This window comes from Amborella trichopoda, chromosome 13, assembly GCF_054954075.1.
Source record: "Amborella trichopoda isolate Santa Cruz 75 chromosome 13, AtrichopodaSantaCruz75HAP2 v2.0, whole genome shotgun sequence".
In the NCBI taxonomy this organism is placed as follows: domain Eukaryota; kingdom Viridiplantae; phylum Streptophyta; class Magnoliopsida; order Amborellales; family Amborellaceae; genus Amborella; species Amborella trichopoda.
The window spans coordinates 12,932,380-12,949,247 of record NC_142348.1 but is presented as its reverse complement, the minus strand read 5'-3'; the positions used below and the strand labels follow the sequence as shown (position 1 = coordinate 12,949,247).

The 16,868-nt window shown below is 35.3% G+C and overlaps 1 protein-coding gene across 38 annotated transcripts in view; it reads left to right on the top strand.

Annotated features, from left to right (window-relative positions):
- LOC18435190 (DNAse I-like superfamily protein) overlaps positions 1–11,018 on the top strand; it is a 63,568-nt gene extending 52,550 nt beyond the window's left edge. For 14 of the 38 annotated variants that reach the window (XR_016047446.1, XR_016047440.1, XR_016047435.1 and 11 more), the window contains 3 exons: positions 32–117; positions 200–284; positions 8,612–8,836. Coding sequence is in view for 24 of the 38 variants with exons in the window: in XM_088855650.1 (XP_088711776.1) it covers positions 32–117; positions 200–284; positions 8,612–8,674 (234 nt within the window). In the remaining 14 variants the exon portion in view is untranslated. Of the gene's footprint in view, positions 1–31; positions 118–199; positions 285–6,023; positions 6,350–7,364; positions 7,585–8,611; positions 8,837–10,192 lie in introns of those variants that run through there. The other 24 variants (XR_016047442.1, XR_016047438.1, XM_088855647.1 and 21 more) reach the window with 4 other exon arrangements.
- The last annotated feature ends 5,850 nt before the right edge of the window (positions 11,019–16,868 follow it).

The window sequence follows — 16,868 nt, the reverse complement described above, 5'->3', positions numbered from 1 at the left end:
CTTACCTCTTGCGAATTCGATTGTTTTTTAGGGAACTCATAATACAAGGGATACTTGTGGAGAACCTTTGGTATCATCCTATCACTCCAAATTTATGGGGACTGTGGATTATATCTGGTAACATTTTAAACCATCAACAACTTGTAATTGATGCTGTTTAGCATGCTCCTTATATTACAGCCAATTACTATTTTTATAGGCACTCAGAGGAACTTGTTCCTATTGGGGTTGTTGATACCTTGCCAATCAATATCCTACGAAGACGAAGAGGACTCCCGAGTGAGGTAATCTCTTCATTTATTCTGAATTCCTTGTGTACTTATACAGATGGATTAATAATGGTGAAATTGTGACTAAAATGCCTGGGAGTTCAGATGAATGTCCTAGATAAATATTATGAGATTCTTGTGGTTTGAGCCAGTGAATTGGTGGGCACCAGGGCAGATTCTTGCCTGGATATGGGAATCAGCCCCGTTTAGAGTGACCCACTTGGTTCTATTAAAGAAATGGGTGACTCACTCAAGGAACCGGATGATTCTGTCTGATAGAATTCATGGTTCGCACTCATTTTATTGCTTATTATTTTTTATATTTAAACTTTAAAATTTAAAGTATTATTTAGATTTTTTTTGGACCAGTTCCCACAGATTAGTCCAATCGGTGACCAATCCGTTCACCTTAGCTGGGTTTTAAAACACTAATTTGAAAAATTGCTTTCCTAGTTTCAAGCAACAGATTGTCTCCCTTCAGAATCAGTTAACATGCACTCTTTGTTCATGTCAGAAGAAGAAATGTCCTCGGAATATTTCTCTTCAGTTTCAATCATGTGATGTTTATGATTCCCATGCCCTATAGTGATTTAGCCATGCATGTACTCTGTTTGTGCATATCATATGTTCATTCCTTAGTCACTCTGATGTGCTGCTGTTTGTAAAATGATGGACATGAAATGAGCACTTAAATCTGGTGGCATCATGGATCAATTATGGAAGAGGTGACCCAAGCTGGATGAGAAGGGCTGCAATACTGGTTATTTTTGGTATGGAGAAAGATGGAGAGTATGGAGAAATGGTTTGGAGTGAGAAATTGTGGAGTTGATGTGGTACTGATTTCACAGAGATGCATCGAGCTGATGTATAGAAAGCTGGTTGTTTCTTCATTTCATGGAGTTGGCTGGGTAGCTGAAGCCTTAACATCAGGATGTAACTTTCAATGTGAAGAGGTTGTGAATGTTGAAGACATAACCAAATGACAGGTTTCCTACCTAAGTTGTTTGCTGGAGGATGGTGTCATTTGGTTAATTAAGTGTGCTATTTTGGTCCACTAGTCTTGGTAAAATACTTAGGGTAGAGGTGTTTGGGCCAGTTAAACTAATCTCATGAACTTGGGGTACAATGTAGTCAAAAAACAAGACAATACACCTTGAAATTTTCCAATACACTTGAGAACGCAACTTGCAAAATCAAATAACGGCATGGTCACTGTAACTATAGTGAACAATTGACTTCAAAATACACTCAAATGAGATGATACAACTCAATTACGATGCCTCGTATATAAACAAAACAATCTACACAAGGAGATCATCAAACTACACATGTATAGGGTGCTTTTGAAAATTCTGCACCACTCAAATTTACAAGGCACAATTTTACATCAATAAACTCCATAAAATTCAACAAAACATGATCTCCATTACAATAACATGCATATGCGTAGGTATGCAATGCATTATGAACATGGGAAGCCATTTGGAGCTCTCGAGTGCCCGGTTTACGGCCTTGGGTCTTAGCTATGTGCCATTGGGTTACATGCGATGACATATCTCAAAAATGGTGAAATTCATCATCTAATAAGTGGGAAGCCAAGCATCTTCTGATATACATTTAAAACATGGAAAGATTTGCAGAAATCTAAAGATCAAATCAAGTTGGAAATTCGTGGGAGAAATTGGGGCTCTTAAAGCACAAAACCGGTTCAATTAAGTTATTTGAGCTACAAAATTTTGATATAGTCTCCTCTTATGAAAACAACAATTCAAGGGATTAAAAGCAAGATCTAGATTAATGTGATCACGAAAATCTCAGAGAAATATGAGTCAAAATTACTTTAAAAATCAAAGGGAGAAGCTCATGGAAGCTAGATTAAAATATGCATAGATGATGCCTTCAACTATGTAGATCAAGAGGGATCAAAGTAGATTCAAACGATCAATGATCTAGTCATCAAAGGATGAGGATAGCTTGCTTAATTGGGGATTTACATGAAGAAGAAACAATAAGAATCAAAGAAAAATGGGGGTGATCTTATTCAATTGTTGAAGGCCTATAGACTAGATCATCCATGGCTTCAATATGAGCTTTGGATCACCATTAGTGGAGCAGTGAAGGAGCTTCAATGGAGCTTTCTCTCACCTTAACTTGAAGACAATTCTCTAGAGAGAGAAAGGAAGAGGAGAAGTGGCTTGGGCGTGCCAGTCTATGAGTGAAGAGAGAGAGCATGGCATGCCACTTTTAAAGAGAGAGTGGATGTGAACTCTTATGTGAAATGAAGGTTCAAGGTGGTATTTATAGACTTTTAACCCTTAAGTATATAGATGTTTCTAGATTGATGAATCATGGGCATCCATCTCATCATCTAATGGCTACAAAGAGATGCTTGATCCTAGCCCACCATCTACCATCATGCCATAAAGATGTATGGTAAGGATTTAAACACCTTTATCCTCCTTTAATTCACGTCAATTTCCTTTGTTATTAAGGTACCCATGCTCTTTACATTTAAATAATTCAAAGCCAAGATGGAGGGCATATACCCTTATTGTAATTTGACAAAATTCAAGCAAAAAGCAAATCTCAAAAGTTTCCTCCATTTTATAAGAGCATGTGGGGTTAATGAAATCATGCTACATAAGATAGGTAGGTAATTACACATTTACCATATACCATTACCGTTAGGCTTGTAATTACAAATTTTATACCCGTGTTAGAAAACTTCATACATGTGCACAAACCCCTTGCTTCAAGCATTAGACATGTGCTAAAATAAACTTTCCAAAGTACAATATTTCACAAAAATTCAAATTTCGATGCCCCTCACTAAATCAAATGAATAACAAAAAGATATGGGGGGTCCCTTTAGGGGGTTGACGCCACCCCCACTTCATCCTCCACGTGGGGTAACGTGGCACCCCCTAGGCCTCGACATGGACACCCATTGGCCATTTGGGTATCTCGTGTGGGTCTCGGGGACTGTCCTTGTTTGTCATTTCTTCAAAATAATTTTGAAAAACACATTTTCTTGCTAAGAAAAATCCATTTTTTTAAAAAAAATCCACAAAATCATTTTAATGATTTTCTATCAAAATAAATCATTTTTTTCATTGTTTTTAAAACAATGGCAAGGGAAATTTGGATCCTTGGAATTGAATTATGAATCATAGCACTCCTCTTGGCTAGACTTGGAATCCAAAACCACCTTCTCGGTATGTTCCAACAAACTCATGATCTATAATGTATAATCAGGTTCTCATGATTTTAGCCTACCAAATTCAAAGTATGTTCCAACAAACTCATGATCTATAATGTATAATCAGGTTCTCATGATTTTAGCCTACCAAATTCAAATTATGAGTGGCCTATCAAATTTAAAGCAACGAGTGACACTGAATCCTCAAGTATAAGTGAATTTCTGGTGCATCCCCTAGAGGACATGCACATGTGCATACCTCTAACCAGTAGATCCCTGGAAGAGCGGCTTCCCATGCATTGCAACTGTATATGCACATGCTACAAGAAGGTTCTAAAAGTCAGAGATTTAGGTCAATGCCCTCTATTGGCCCTAACCTACCCTTACATGGCTATTTTGTCATCGAGCTCGTATCACATAATCACATAAACACATACATTGTAACGCCTTGGCCCGTCACTCAGTCATGAGGCATAAACATAACAACTGACCCTGACTAAAGAGGTAACCATCACCCCTCTCAGTTCCCTTCCATGCATATAAATCCTCCTCATGACTCAATTGGGGTCCCATGACTCTTTGTCCCGGTGTGCCAAGATCCTAGAGTCTTGTTGCTCTTTTACTCCCATTGAAGAGTCCCCGCTGTCGGACTCCGATTTCGATAGTCCAAACCTATTTTTGGTCCAAATCAGTCCATTCGGGATAGATCGGAGATAACCACGGTGTAAAATACGACTTCCCATTCCTACTGATTGCGAAATAGACTCCATCAGCTGCCGGTACTTGCATTGGACTTTGAACGTCCCGTAGCTCTCTCCTTCAACCAGTCTTTCCCGGTGTTGGCATTTTCAGATCTCAAAGAGTGAGCACTGGTCTTGTAGCATTAATGGCCTTGATTTAATATTCATTTTTTTTGTGATTGATTTACTTCTTATTTGGTCATTGAAACTGAAATGGGCTCCATATAACAAGAGCCATTGAAAATATTAGAATTTAAGGCCTTGAAAGGACATAATTCCAACACAATTACCCGAATCTCTCACCTAAAGTTGTAATCTCGATTCGGCGATCCGATAAGGAATATTCGTAGAACCCTTTTTCCATGAATTCTAGAATTTTGATTCCCTATTTTAGGAATCACGATTCCAACATTTGTAGAATCCTTTTCCCAATATTTAATGATTCTCGATTCCGCTATTGGAGAATCTAGGTTCTGCTCTTATTGAAACTTGTTTCCACATATAACGATACTCGATTCAATTGTTTTTGAATCTAGATTCCTGAAAAAGTATTGCATTTCGTAAATGCAAGAAACTACAAACTAATTAAACATCGAATTTGGTTTCCTCATAGGAACTTGATCAGTTTTTCTTTGGAGTCGTAATACCACAAAATCAAATACCAATACTCTAGGTGTATAGATATGTGACTTATAAATTGGCTGATATATTTATGGATTTTGATTTGAGTTATTTGGAAACTAGCAATGTTCAATAAGTCGGACGCAGCCACCTAGGCGGGCGCCCAGACCTAAAACAGCCGGTGATTTTTTTTTTAAAGTTGGATCCCCCACACCTTCCCCCATTTATTGTATTACTATATAATAATAATTACACATTAATACTATTTTTTGGTTTGCCAATAAATTAATAATTAATGTTACATGCAAAAAGCATTTTCATAGTTATTATTTTTGGGTTCCCGATAAATTAATTACTATCACATGCAAAAAGAATTTTCCATAAATTAGTAATTAGAAATTAATACTATTTTTTTGGTTTTTTAATAAATTAATAATTAATGTTATATGCAAAAAGAATATTCGTAATTATTATTTTTTGGGTTCTCAATAAATTAATTACTATCACATGCAAAAGAATTTTCGATAAATTCGTAATTAGAAATTAATACTATTTTTTTGGTTTGCCAATAAATTAATAATTAATGTTACATGCAAAAAGCATATTCGTAATTATTATTTTTGGGTTCCCAATAAATTAATTACTATCACATGCCAAAGGAATTTTTGATAAATTAGTAATTAGATATTAATACTATTTTTTTGGTTTTTCAATAAACTAATAATTAATATTACATGCAAAAAGCATATTCGTAATTATTATTTTTGGCTTCCCAACAAATTAATTACTATCACATGCAAAAGGCATTTTTGAGAAATCAATAATTACAAATTAATATTATTTTCTTGAGGTGTAAAATAATTTTTTTTGCGCCACCCGAAATTGTTTTTCCTCCATACCTCTGCAAGCTGCCTTTTCGACCACCTAATTGGCTGCGTGACCACCTAGGCGGGAGCCTATTTCTAGCATCTTACAATAATCGCCTTAAGAACGCCTAGGCGTTTTTTCCCAAAAGCCGCTTAGGCGGTCGGGCGGCTGACTTTTTGAACATTGGAAATTGGAACTGGAGATGATTATCTTCCGTAGTTCATGTGTACTTTGAACAATATTCCGATGAATGCGTTGTTGAAGTTTTAGTTCCATAACGTTCAATGCAAAAGTCTAGAGTGTCTCCATCTTCTGTGCGTGAACCAGGCTAGCCTTCTTCTGGACCTACTCCTACGGTGTGTCCATCATCTTCTGTTGTCACACAGAAGCTTCTCGATGCAGCTCGAAGGGGCGAAAAAAGGAAGAAACTATAGCTGCCCCCCCTACGGCGCCTGTTTTCCCCTTCTCTCTGGGCACAATATTCCCATTGGTGTGTAATGAAAATCATGTCGAAGCCATTGTATCTTTTAGTTTTTAATTGCACGCAATATGTAATGTTTAACTATCATTTAATGTTAAAATCTCTATATGTCTATCCATGTATATTATTTTTTAATTCATGGGATATGTAATCTTCTACTAACTTCTAATTCTATCACTGTCTATCCATGTGTCTACTTAAAACTCGATTATAAGGGTGTTAGGAATCTCAATTGCTAGATGGGTCAAAACTTGAATCCAAGCTACTATGAATCTCGCTTCCAATCTAGGTCGAATCTCAATTCCAAACTGGTATGAAAGTTGATTCGAAATGCCTAGGAATCTCGATTTCAAAGATCATAGAGCTAGGAATCTCTATTCCATCTATGTAAGGATCTCGATTGCGTTTTAGTCGAATCTCGAATCCTATAAAATAAGAATCTCGTTTCCCAACAATTCCTCTTGTATGGACGTCAATTCTGAAAATAAAAGTCTCCTAACGAGCCACAATTCTATGATTCTGATTCCTAAAACAATTCAGATTTAGAATTGTTTCCAACAACTATGGCTTGGGATAGTGGTAGGCTTTATCTATTTGTATTTGGATGAGGTGTTGGTTTATTTGGGTCTTCTCCTGTTTTAGTTCAACTGAGGTTTGACCTCTCACTCTGTTTCCCCTTTTGATATTGACTTTGAGTTGTTTCCCAGTAAAGAATGAATATTTACTATTATCTGTGGTCAATATCATCAGCAGATGTTATGATGGTACTTGAATACCATGTGCGAAACAAAGTGGAATATTCACATTAATACTGCAAATATCTGTTCTTCTATCATAGATAAAGATATGTCCATAAACAAGATGGTACTTTTGCGTTTCTTTTTTATGTTTGTAATTATAAAAATAAGTTTCTTTGCTCTTTTATCATATGTTTTGTTTTTCGTATCTTCCCATCTGATGATATTAATGATCGGATCCCTCTGTCCAGAAGCCTCACAACATAGCAAGTTACTTGTCCAAAAGAACAAATCTAAGAAATAATAACAGCTTTTACTGGTGTGTCAAGGCACTAAGCAAGACATTGATTTTTTTCCCCAAAAATATGTAAGTTGAAGCACCTTCTATAGGAGGTGATACCAAGTATTGGGCCTCTAGTGCCGCCGTCTAATGAAGTCTTCCTGTTCCAGGTTTGGACCCACCAACCCAGACGTGGTGGATTGGGTGTGTCTGGAAAGGGAGGGGGTGGCGACCCAACTAGGTCTGGCCTTGGCCTTGAACACCCAGGTTGGATGGGATCCATGTCAGAGTCGACTCATTTTTGGAGCTGAGTCTGAACCCAGGTCAACTGGACAATCCATTGGGACTGACCCATGCAGGTCAGGTCCTGGTGGATTAGGACCTAGCCAGGTTTTGATCTAACTTATCTGGTTGGGCCAAATCCATCCCATTCACAGTGGTAGCTGCTGTTGCGTTGTTATCTAACCATGCACCTTCCTTGCCATCTATTTTCTGGAAATCTTTTTTTCCTAGTTTCTAAAGAATTGAGTTTGTAAACCTTTGATGAATTGTCTAGTTTTATGTGTACATAAGACTAGCTACTTTTCTCTTTCGAGCCCTTGTCATTAGTTATATAACTTGTCAAGTTAGAAAGGTCGAATTTTGAATTGAATTTCATTCTATGTTTAGGATTTAGTTACGTCTGTCTTTGCTAATGATATGAAGTTCCGTTTATCATATTCACCCTCTAAAAAAAAAAGGAAAAAAGGATTGGGTCTATGTTGGGGGGGGGGTGTGACCCAACGAGGTCCGAGTCTGGACCCAGGTCAACTGGACAATCCATTGGGGCTGACCCATTCAGGTCAGGCCTCGGTGGATTAGGAACTAGCCAGGTTTTGATCTACCTCCGACTTATCTGGTTGGGCCCAATCCGTCCCTTTCACAGTTGTAGCTGCTGTTACGTGGTTATCTAACGATCTATTTTCTGGAAATCTGTTTTTCCTAGTTTCTAAAGAATTGAGTTTGTAGACCTTTGACAAATTGTCTAGTTTTATGTGTACAAGGCTAGCTACTTTTCTCTTGCGAGACCTTGTCATTGGTTATATAACTTGTCAAGTTAGAAAGATTGAATTTTGATTGAATTTCATTCTATGTTTAGGTAGTTACGTCTGTCGCCGCCCCGCGCCCCCCCCCCACCCCTCCACCAAAAAAAAAACGAAAAAATATTTCTGTTTATCATTTTATCACACTGTTATCAATATTTGCTATATTTTCAAAGAGTTGATTTTGTGCTATTGCTGTTTCATGTATTTCTTGGATCTCATACTTGTTGCACTTCAAAATTCCTGTGAGATAGGTTTTGTGTTCCTCGTTAGTGGTGGTTTTCTATTCTTGGAAGTTTCTTCTCTTGACCCAAGTTTTCTTATGGTATTTGCAGAATTGCGGCAGCGATCACCTTGCTTTAGTATGTGAATTTGCTTTTGCAAATCAAGTGACCTAAATTTTTCCCTTGTTTGAAAAGTAATTCAATATTTTTCCTTGTCATTATTTATTTCCTCGAGTCTCAAGCTGATCCAAGGTCACGTTTTGTCGTGCCAATTGTTCGATAACCACTTGAATGACTGAATTCCTACGAAAATCATAATTTTAATCTTTCACATCATCTCCTATGATTCTTTCTTGTAGCAAATGGTCTGAAATGTTCTATATCATTGAATTGTCCTATTCACTGAAAGTTCTACTGAACTGCAATGGTTGATATAGATTCTCAAGTCCAGTCTGGTCAAATTCAATAGATGAAAATTTGCACTGTTGAATTCAGAATCACTTGTAGAGAGAATTCTTGCATTTTTTGTGATGCAACTCCATGTCTTCACCATCTACTTCTTCCATTTTCTTTCAGTTTGTTCAATTTCTCCTTGTTCTTTAAAATTTGGGTCCCTTTTTGGGGCTGCTGTTGCTTGGGCTTGATTGGTTTGGGTGTTTTGACAAATGCACCAAAAAACAACCACCCCAAGATCAAAGAAAGAGAAAAATGTTGTTTTGGAGGGAGGGGTGTTCATTCACTAATGCAGCGTTAACCTGTGGAGCTGCACCACAAACTGCTTGTCTTTTTAAAGCTTGAGAACCCTAAACCATTCCCAAATATTAGAAATAGTACTCCACAAGAAAAGGGCAAAAAAAGATATGGGGTACCATAAAAGCCCAAAATCTAATCAATTTTGTGCAGCCCTTGCTGCACCAGAAACATCTTCTAAATTTTGAGCCAGGTGCTGTACCCAAAAACGTCTGGTACGACCTTTTGAAAAAACTATGCTCCAGTTGAACGTAAATCAATAGATCCTACCCCACACTATAGGGATGTCATAATTGTTATAATTACTTTTGAAAAATGTTCAAACTAGGAACTGGGTTCTTATAATTTTCCTTTTTCTTGTTGAACTTTCAGATTGTTTATTGGTTGATACACATGGGAAGATTTTATATCATTGTCTTTGTGTAGATTTACATGACTTGTGGCATCACTTTCTCATCCAGTACTTTTTCATCTATTCTTCTTTCGTCGTGTTGCTAAAGCTAACCAACTTGTGGCATCACTTTCTCAGCCAGTACTTTTTCATCTTTTCTTCTTGAGAAATATGGTTCATCGTGTTGCTAAAGGTAACCAACTGGATGTATCGAGAGAGGGAGAGAGAGAGAGAGAGAGGGAGAGAGAATCCCTAACAGCTTGATGGTGATTCTTACTTTCTTGTACCACGTGTCATATACAAAGCATGATCCCCAAAAGGAAAACTATAGAACACGCCAATTTTTTTTTTTTAATGTTTAGAATGGGCCATTTACCATCACAAAGTTCACAATTACTCTTGCTGCTGACTGCATAGGGGCAGATGGGGTGTGTTATTGACTAAACTCAAAATCCAGCAAAACTTTTCTTTAATTTTGTAATACACTCTTAGCTACCTGAGTTCACATCTGACTAATGAGTGGTTGCACCTTGTACTACACGGCTTTGCAGAAAACAGTCCGATAGAAATATGGCAGATTCGAAGGGAGCTCCCTATGTTATCCCTTCAGACAAGTTAGTTTGCTTTTGCCATATGCATCTTTGAGCTCATGGACTTCTGTAATGACTCATTCTTCACCTCTCTGATGTGCCATCATATTTACCCATTCTCTAAATCCCTTCCATCAAGCTTTCCACGGTCAAGTGGTATAGCAACTCCCTGGGCATTTTCAGCGATGCCCTTTTTCTTTTGCCCCCTCAGAATCACAAATACCTAAATCCTCATGAATGTTTTTTAGCTTCGTGCCATTTCTCATTGATTAAAGCACCCGCATTAGATATCGAGAATGATGTTCAAATTAGAGTCTAATTGAGCTTTAGACAAATATCCAGTGGCTTGGGTAACTTGCTCCTTGATCTATCTCAATGGTTGGTAGACTAGAGAGGAACCAGCTTTTACTTTTAATTATGTCCTCGACTCATCCATTGAAATTTATATTGAAACCTGGGACACTGTTAACAAATCATGATCCGTTTCCTGAAATTCGTGGAACTGGTGTAGCAAGAGAGCTTCTTTTGATTTCTTCCTTTCCAAATACCCAAATGATGGCCTGCGGACACCTGTTTTACACCTATGCTCTTTTATTTAGCTAAACAGAGAGTTACAAGGGGGAGGTTGTTGCTTCTTCGCCTACAGAATGAGTTGATTGCATATTGATTTCAGTTTTCTGGATTTGCTTGTTTTTTGATCTATTTTTTTCCTGAATTGAATGATTCTAGTAACTTCCATTAAAATAAAGCAACATCAAGTATGTGATGACTACATTGATTCTTAAAACCTAGAATACTTTGGAGTTTTGAACAAGTTACGACTTCATCTGCTGGTACAACTAACATACATTTGTTATGTAAGGCATGTGCAACCATGCAAATGCTGCGTGAAGCCGTATTTCCAAATCTTTAGAAGTTTTTTAATTCAAGTTAGAGAATCACATCATCCCCTATGAGATAAGATTTTCTTATTGAATAAAATAAAGTATTATTAAATACAATAAAGTATAAATACCAGCGCTAAAAGAAAGGTATCAAGAGGCTATTTGTCAAAGAAAAAAATAAAAAAAATAAAAAAAGGTATTGAGGAGGGCTTCTCATGCTTTGGATCTTGGGTTTTCTCTATATAAGGGTCTCACAAACAATCTGTTTTAGGGTGTTCTTGCAGAGAAAGAAACTTGGGGCCGAAGGTTAGCTTTGTAGAGGGCTTTTCTGGAGTGAGAAACACTTTTTTTTAGATAAAATTAAGAGAAAAATTGAGCTTTTATTGGGATGGTGACGGTTTCTAGAGAGGAAAAAACCCTAGTTTATTACGAATGGAAATTTATGAGATGACAGGTAGGACCACGAAGATGAAATTGTATCATATTGAAGAATATTTTGGTGGTAGAGATTGTCATTCCAAGTCGGCATTGATGATTTTTAAAAGAAAAAAAGTTTATATAGAGCTGAGGCTCTAAATAATCAAGTAAGAGCCTACCTCAAAAATTTCATTAGAAGAGGTTGTTTTGATGCCCAAATATCTTCAAATTGATCATATTGACATCAAGATGCATGGACATTAGAAAAAAATGGATTTCAAATTTTGGGAATAGTGTATTTTGTAACGTATTTTTAGACCGTCAATTTTCAACAGTTTGAAGTTTTCATAGATCTGTCGATCTACAATATTTTTGAAGTTTTAAACGTTATAAATAAAGATGAAAATATATTTTAAGGCTATTGAAACTACATTTCTCGATATTATTTGAAGGTAGGCTCTAATTTGATTGTTTAAATCTTAGGCTCTATACAAACCGCACCCTTTTTAAAAATGCCATTGCATCCCGATTAAAAATCCCTTCAAATCTAGTTTCAAAGAAAAATAAAATAGAGAGTATTTAATTGATCCAATAAAAAGGAAGAAAATTCAAAAAATTATATGCCTTTCATATTATGAGACAATGAGTGGGTTAAGTCTAAATTGGAATCCCAAAAAGAGGTAACAAAAAACGATTCCAAAAAAAGAAGAAGAGAGAATGGTGAGAACAAAAAAAAAATTGAATAAATCATAAATAGAATTAAATAGTTGACAAATATTACCAAGGGACTAAAAAACAATAAGAATTAAAAATGATATATACACTTTTTATTTCGCTTAATTTTTTGATTGGAGCAACATCCAACATGTTGGGTGAGTGTAGCCATTAAAGGCCTTATGAGTGCTTCTAATAAATATTTTGATAAAATGAAACATAAACTCAGTGGGAGTATGGTCTTGTGTGGACCATATTAAGCAAGCAATGTTTGGTGATACTGGACTGAGCTTTACGAGCTAGGCCAGTCGGTTGGGAAAAACTTATGTTACTTGGACATAAAAAAACAATCTGGTAAGGATTCTAATAGGTCATCCTTTGGTGAGATGTGAGTATGCTCGGATGAGTGAGCAGAGGTTCTGTGTAACTTTTGTGTGTGATCGTGATTATCAGAGATGGGAGCTAAAGCTTCATTCGTGAGCCATCACACGTCATGTATATACGATGGTCGTTTCGGGAAGCGAATAAACTTTCAAGGTGAAGCTTATGCATATGCGAGAGACACCTCTATGTGTCATAGGAGCTGTGGTCACATCAACTCTAGGTGACATTGGTATATATCTTCGGGAGAACTTGAAATCCACAAACTGAGATTACGACCCTTTGGCTCATCAGCCAGACTTTCGTAACCCACTAATGAGCCCCTGCATGGACAATGGGCCTTGGGAGATATTGGATCGGTTTGATAAAGCAAGTGTGGGCCGTAGTCCACAGTTGAAGGTGGAGTGCCCCAGAATTTATTTATTTAATTCCTAGATATGGATCATTTTCCCATCTAACGAATTTAATTATATTTGTTTGAATAATATATGATTTTTAAAATTATTATTTGAATATTTTTAAATATATGGATATTTTATTTATCAAATTTGGATTTATAAAAACATAGATATTGATTTTAGATTGATTTAATTATTTATATTGGATTTTATGAATTTCTAAAAATCATATAATTTTTAATTAATTTATTTTTGCATGAGAGGCCCAATAAGCATACGGGGCTACTATTGCAATGTGGGTGGGGCCCATGAGTGCCACTTAGGGTGGCATGCCCCACTCTAAGGAGCTTTCCAATTTTGTTGGATCAAGTTTTGGTTTGAAGAAAAATGTTTTTGATTTTAAGAAGCTTTGAATGAATTTTTAAAAAGCATGAAAAGGCTTGTGCATAATTTTGGTAAGCACAATATTATGAATGGAAATATTTTATTTAATTTTTATTGATGGGAAAATAGTTTAAGAATGAGGGATAAATGTTTTAGCATCTTCTATAATTTTGATGGCCCATCTATGGAATAGAGGGCTCAAATCTCTCACCCCACAAGTCACCCAAGATCAATAGTTCATATTCAATATCACAAGAAGATGCAAGCCAAGGCAAACTCTAAAAAATCCAAATATTGGTCAAGCACTATAAAAATGGATTGATCTCTACCAAAATCTTTACACCTTCTCTTACACTTAATTCCCATCTCTCTCTCATATCTTACAAAGGGGGCATGCCTTACTTAGTTTATCTCTCTTTCTTAAGAAAGTTTTTTTTTTTCTCTCAAGAAAGTTTTTTTCTCTCTCAAGAACAAAGGGCAAGCCCCACTTTATCATCTTTGATATCTCTCTCATGGTGGTTCTTTCAACTCTCTCATGATCTCTCATCTCTCATTGGAGTTTTAGACAATAAGGTTGTGGTAAAAAAAAGAAGTATATCTCTCAAACTAGGTTGCTAAAAGAAGGGTTTGAGATTTGTGATAAATGAATTCGTTGTTCCATTAGAGGGTTTTGACCTAAACTTGTTTTCTTGGTTGAGATTGAAGGTTGATCATTGATCCTGCGCCATCGGATGGTGGTGAGTCAGTGTGGAGTGTAATAAGCCATGTTAAAGTAATCTCCGGCGCTCTCTTTTTGTTTCTTGTCATATTGGTTATGTTATCTTTATATTCCAAGCATAAAAATTATATATATTTTCTTTGTTTTAAAAAAATGGGTTTAGTGGCATCAAGGTTTTTAAGATCTTAAATTTGCTAGTTTTATTTTCCTTGAGGCTAAGAGTTATTGTAATAAGAATACTTGTAAGTGATATTCACCAAAAGACAAAATAAAAAAGAGAATAGTGAAAAGGGTGAAAAGAAGAAAAAATAAAATAAAAATATCTCCCGACAAAATCACATTAGTCTTTCTTTCACAATATACATGCCATTTGTTGTCTTTTCAATATTTAATGAAAACTAGATATTTAAAATCTTGCGAAAAAATTTATATTCCAAGAACTAAATTTATCAAAATGATGTTGGGCTGAAATGGTATCCTAATTGGTGAATTCAACTTTTATTTATTTACTATAGAGAACATATACCATGAGCCAATGGTGAGGATCATATGCTACAACAAATTAAATTAAAAAAAAAATTGAAAATGATATCACAACCTTTCATTTTCACGTAAATTTTAAGTTAGAGCATCATGCAACACATGCCATTGGCTTTCCAAAGTTTTATTTAAAAATAGAATTTTTAAAACCTACTTACGAATTAGAGCCCACCTCAAAAATTTTACTATAAGAAGTTGTTTTGATGCTTAAATATCCTCAAATTGTTCATCTCGACATCAAGATGTATGGACATGAACAAAAAATAGATTTCAAGTTTTGAAAATAGTACATCTTGTAATGTGTTTTTGGACCGTCAATTTTCAAGATTTTTCAAGTTTTCATAGATCCACTCGATCTACACCATTTTAAAGCTTTTAATTTTATAATTAAAAATAAAAATATATTTTAAGGCTATCATATATTTCGATACTATTTGAAGGTGGGCTCTAATTTGATTGTTTAGAGTACAAACTGTACCTATTAGTAAATAATATTAAAATTTAAATAATGTATATTTGATCCGCACGGAAGCATACGACAAACTGCCGTTTATTTTATTTTAGTTTTCCTGACCTATTGCCAATATTCTGATAGTTCCACTTTGATTGCACTTTAGTCAAGATGTAGTTAATCACCATCATTCGTTATTGGGGATGGGCGATGAATTATATTTCAGCTTTGTTTATTATTATTACTTAAATAATAAGACATTGGGATCGTTTTCAACGATAAGTTTCTCCCATGTCCTCGGACTAATGACATCTGTTCCTTATTTCTAATTACCTATTTCAAATGTCTCGATTAATTTTTTATTTTAATTTATAACTTATTTTATTTTATTTAACAATTTAAATTTGTTGAGTTTTACTGACGATACGATCTTTGATAGAATATAATAGCGGAATAAGATTCACATAGCTTGGAGATAAAGCTTTGATGACGATATTTAAATTTGTCTACCCTGGGGATTCAAACAGCAATTGCCCGATTGGATCAAAGCTTTGGGTGGGGTGAGGATGTTTTTTGAAAACCCTAAAGTCACTTGATTCCCCTTGTTTTTGAATTTCGAAAAAGATAGTATAAGAACATTGCTTTCAACTCAGAGGTCACCCTTACACTTAACCATCAAATGTGAATTCAAATGGGTAAAGGTGTGACACTAACAATGCGTCATAAAAGTTTTTTAGAACTTTATGCATTGTTCTTAGTGTGAAAATTTCAAATCTAATAGCTAGAGATGGTTATGACTTTTTTTGTACAAAAAATAAATAGTTTTATAATATACATTCCCATAATATTTAATTTTAATTATATCCTAAAATGATCCGACTTGCGGAAGTGGTCTTAATCGATCTAAATTGGTTTGGCAGGTACTATTTCATGACCTAGTTTGAAGTTTGAAACACCGAACTAGAATCAAGAACAGTTTGATGCCAAAGTATAGTGTGCACCCCAGCAAAAACCTGAACTCACCCCAAAATTTGAAAACCATTCATCGCACCATTCAATCTTGAACAAATAAAAGACAACATGCCCAAAAAATAGTCCACAAATGATGTCCATCGAATGGTTAGATATTATTGAGGGTTGGTATGATTTTTAGTTTCTAAAGTATTAATCAAATTTTTTTTTTTTTTGAATTGTTCATTTGGTTAATCAAAACATTTTGTCTTGTTTCAAATGAAAAATCCTACTATATAAGTGTTTTGCCCTGCCAGAGTAAGTGTATTGCGTACTTCTGCGGGAGTACACCACACTTCACCCAAATTAATTATCATCCGTCATAAAAAAAATTAGGGTGCGGGTTGTATGGAGCCGCGGTTCTAAACAATCAAAGTAAAGCACACCTTCAAATAGTATCAGAAAAGTGTGGTTTTAATATTTAAAATCTTTTGATCGTCTTAAAATATATTTTCACTTATAATGATAAAATTTAAAGTTCAAAAAATAGAGTAGATCGAGCAGATATATGAAAACTTAAAAATCTTAAAAAATCAACAGCTCAAAAATGCATTACAAGATGCACTATTTTCAAAGCTTGAAGTCCATTTGTTTTCTCGTGTGTTCAGGCATCTTTAACTCGAGATGATCAATTTGATGATATTTGGACGTAAAAAAAAAATCTCTTTTAGTAAAAATTTTGAGGTGCTTTTTAGTTTGATTGTTTACAGCCCCGCATATATAAATTTTTTCCAAAATA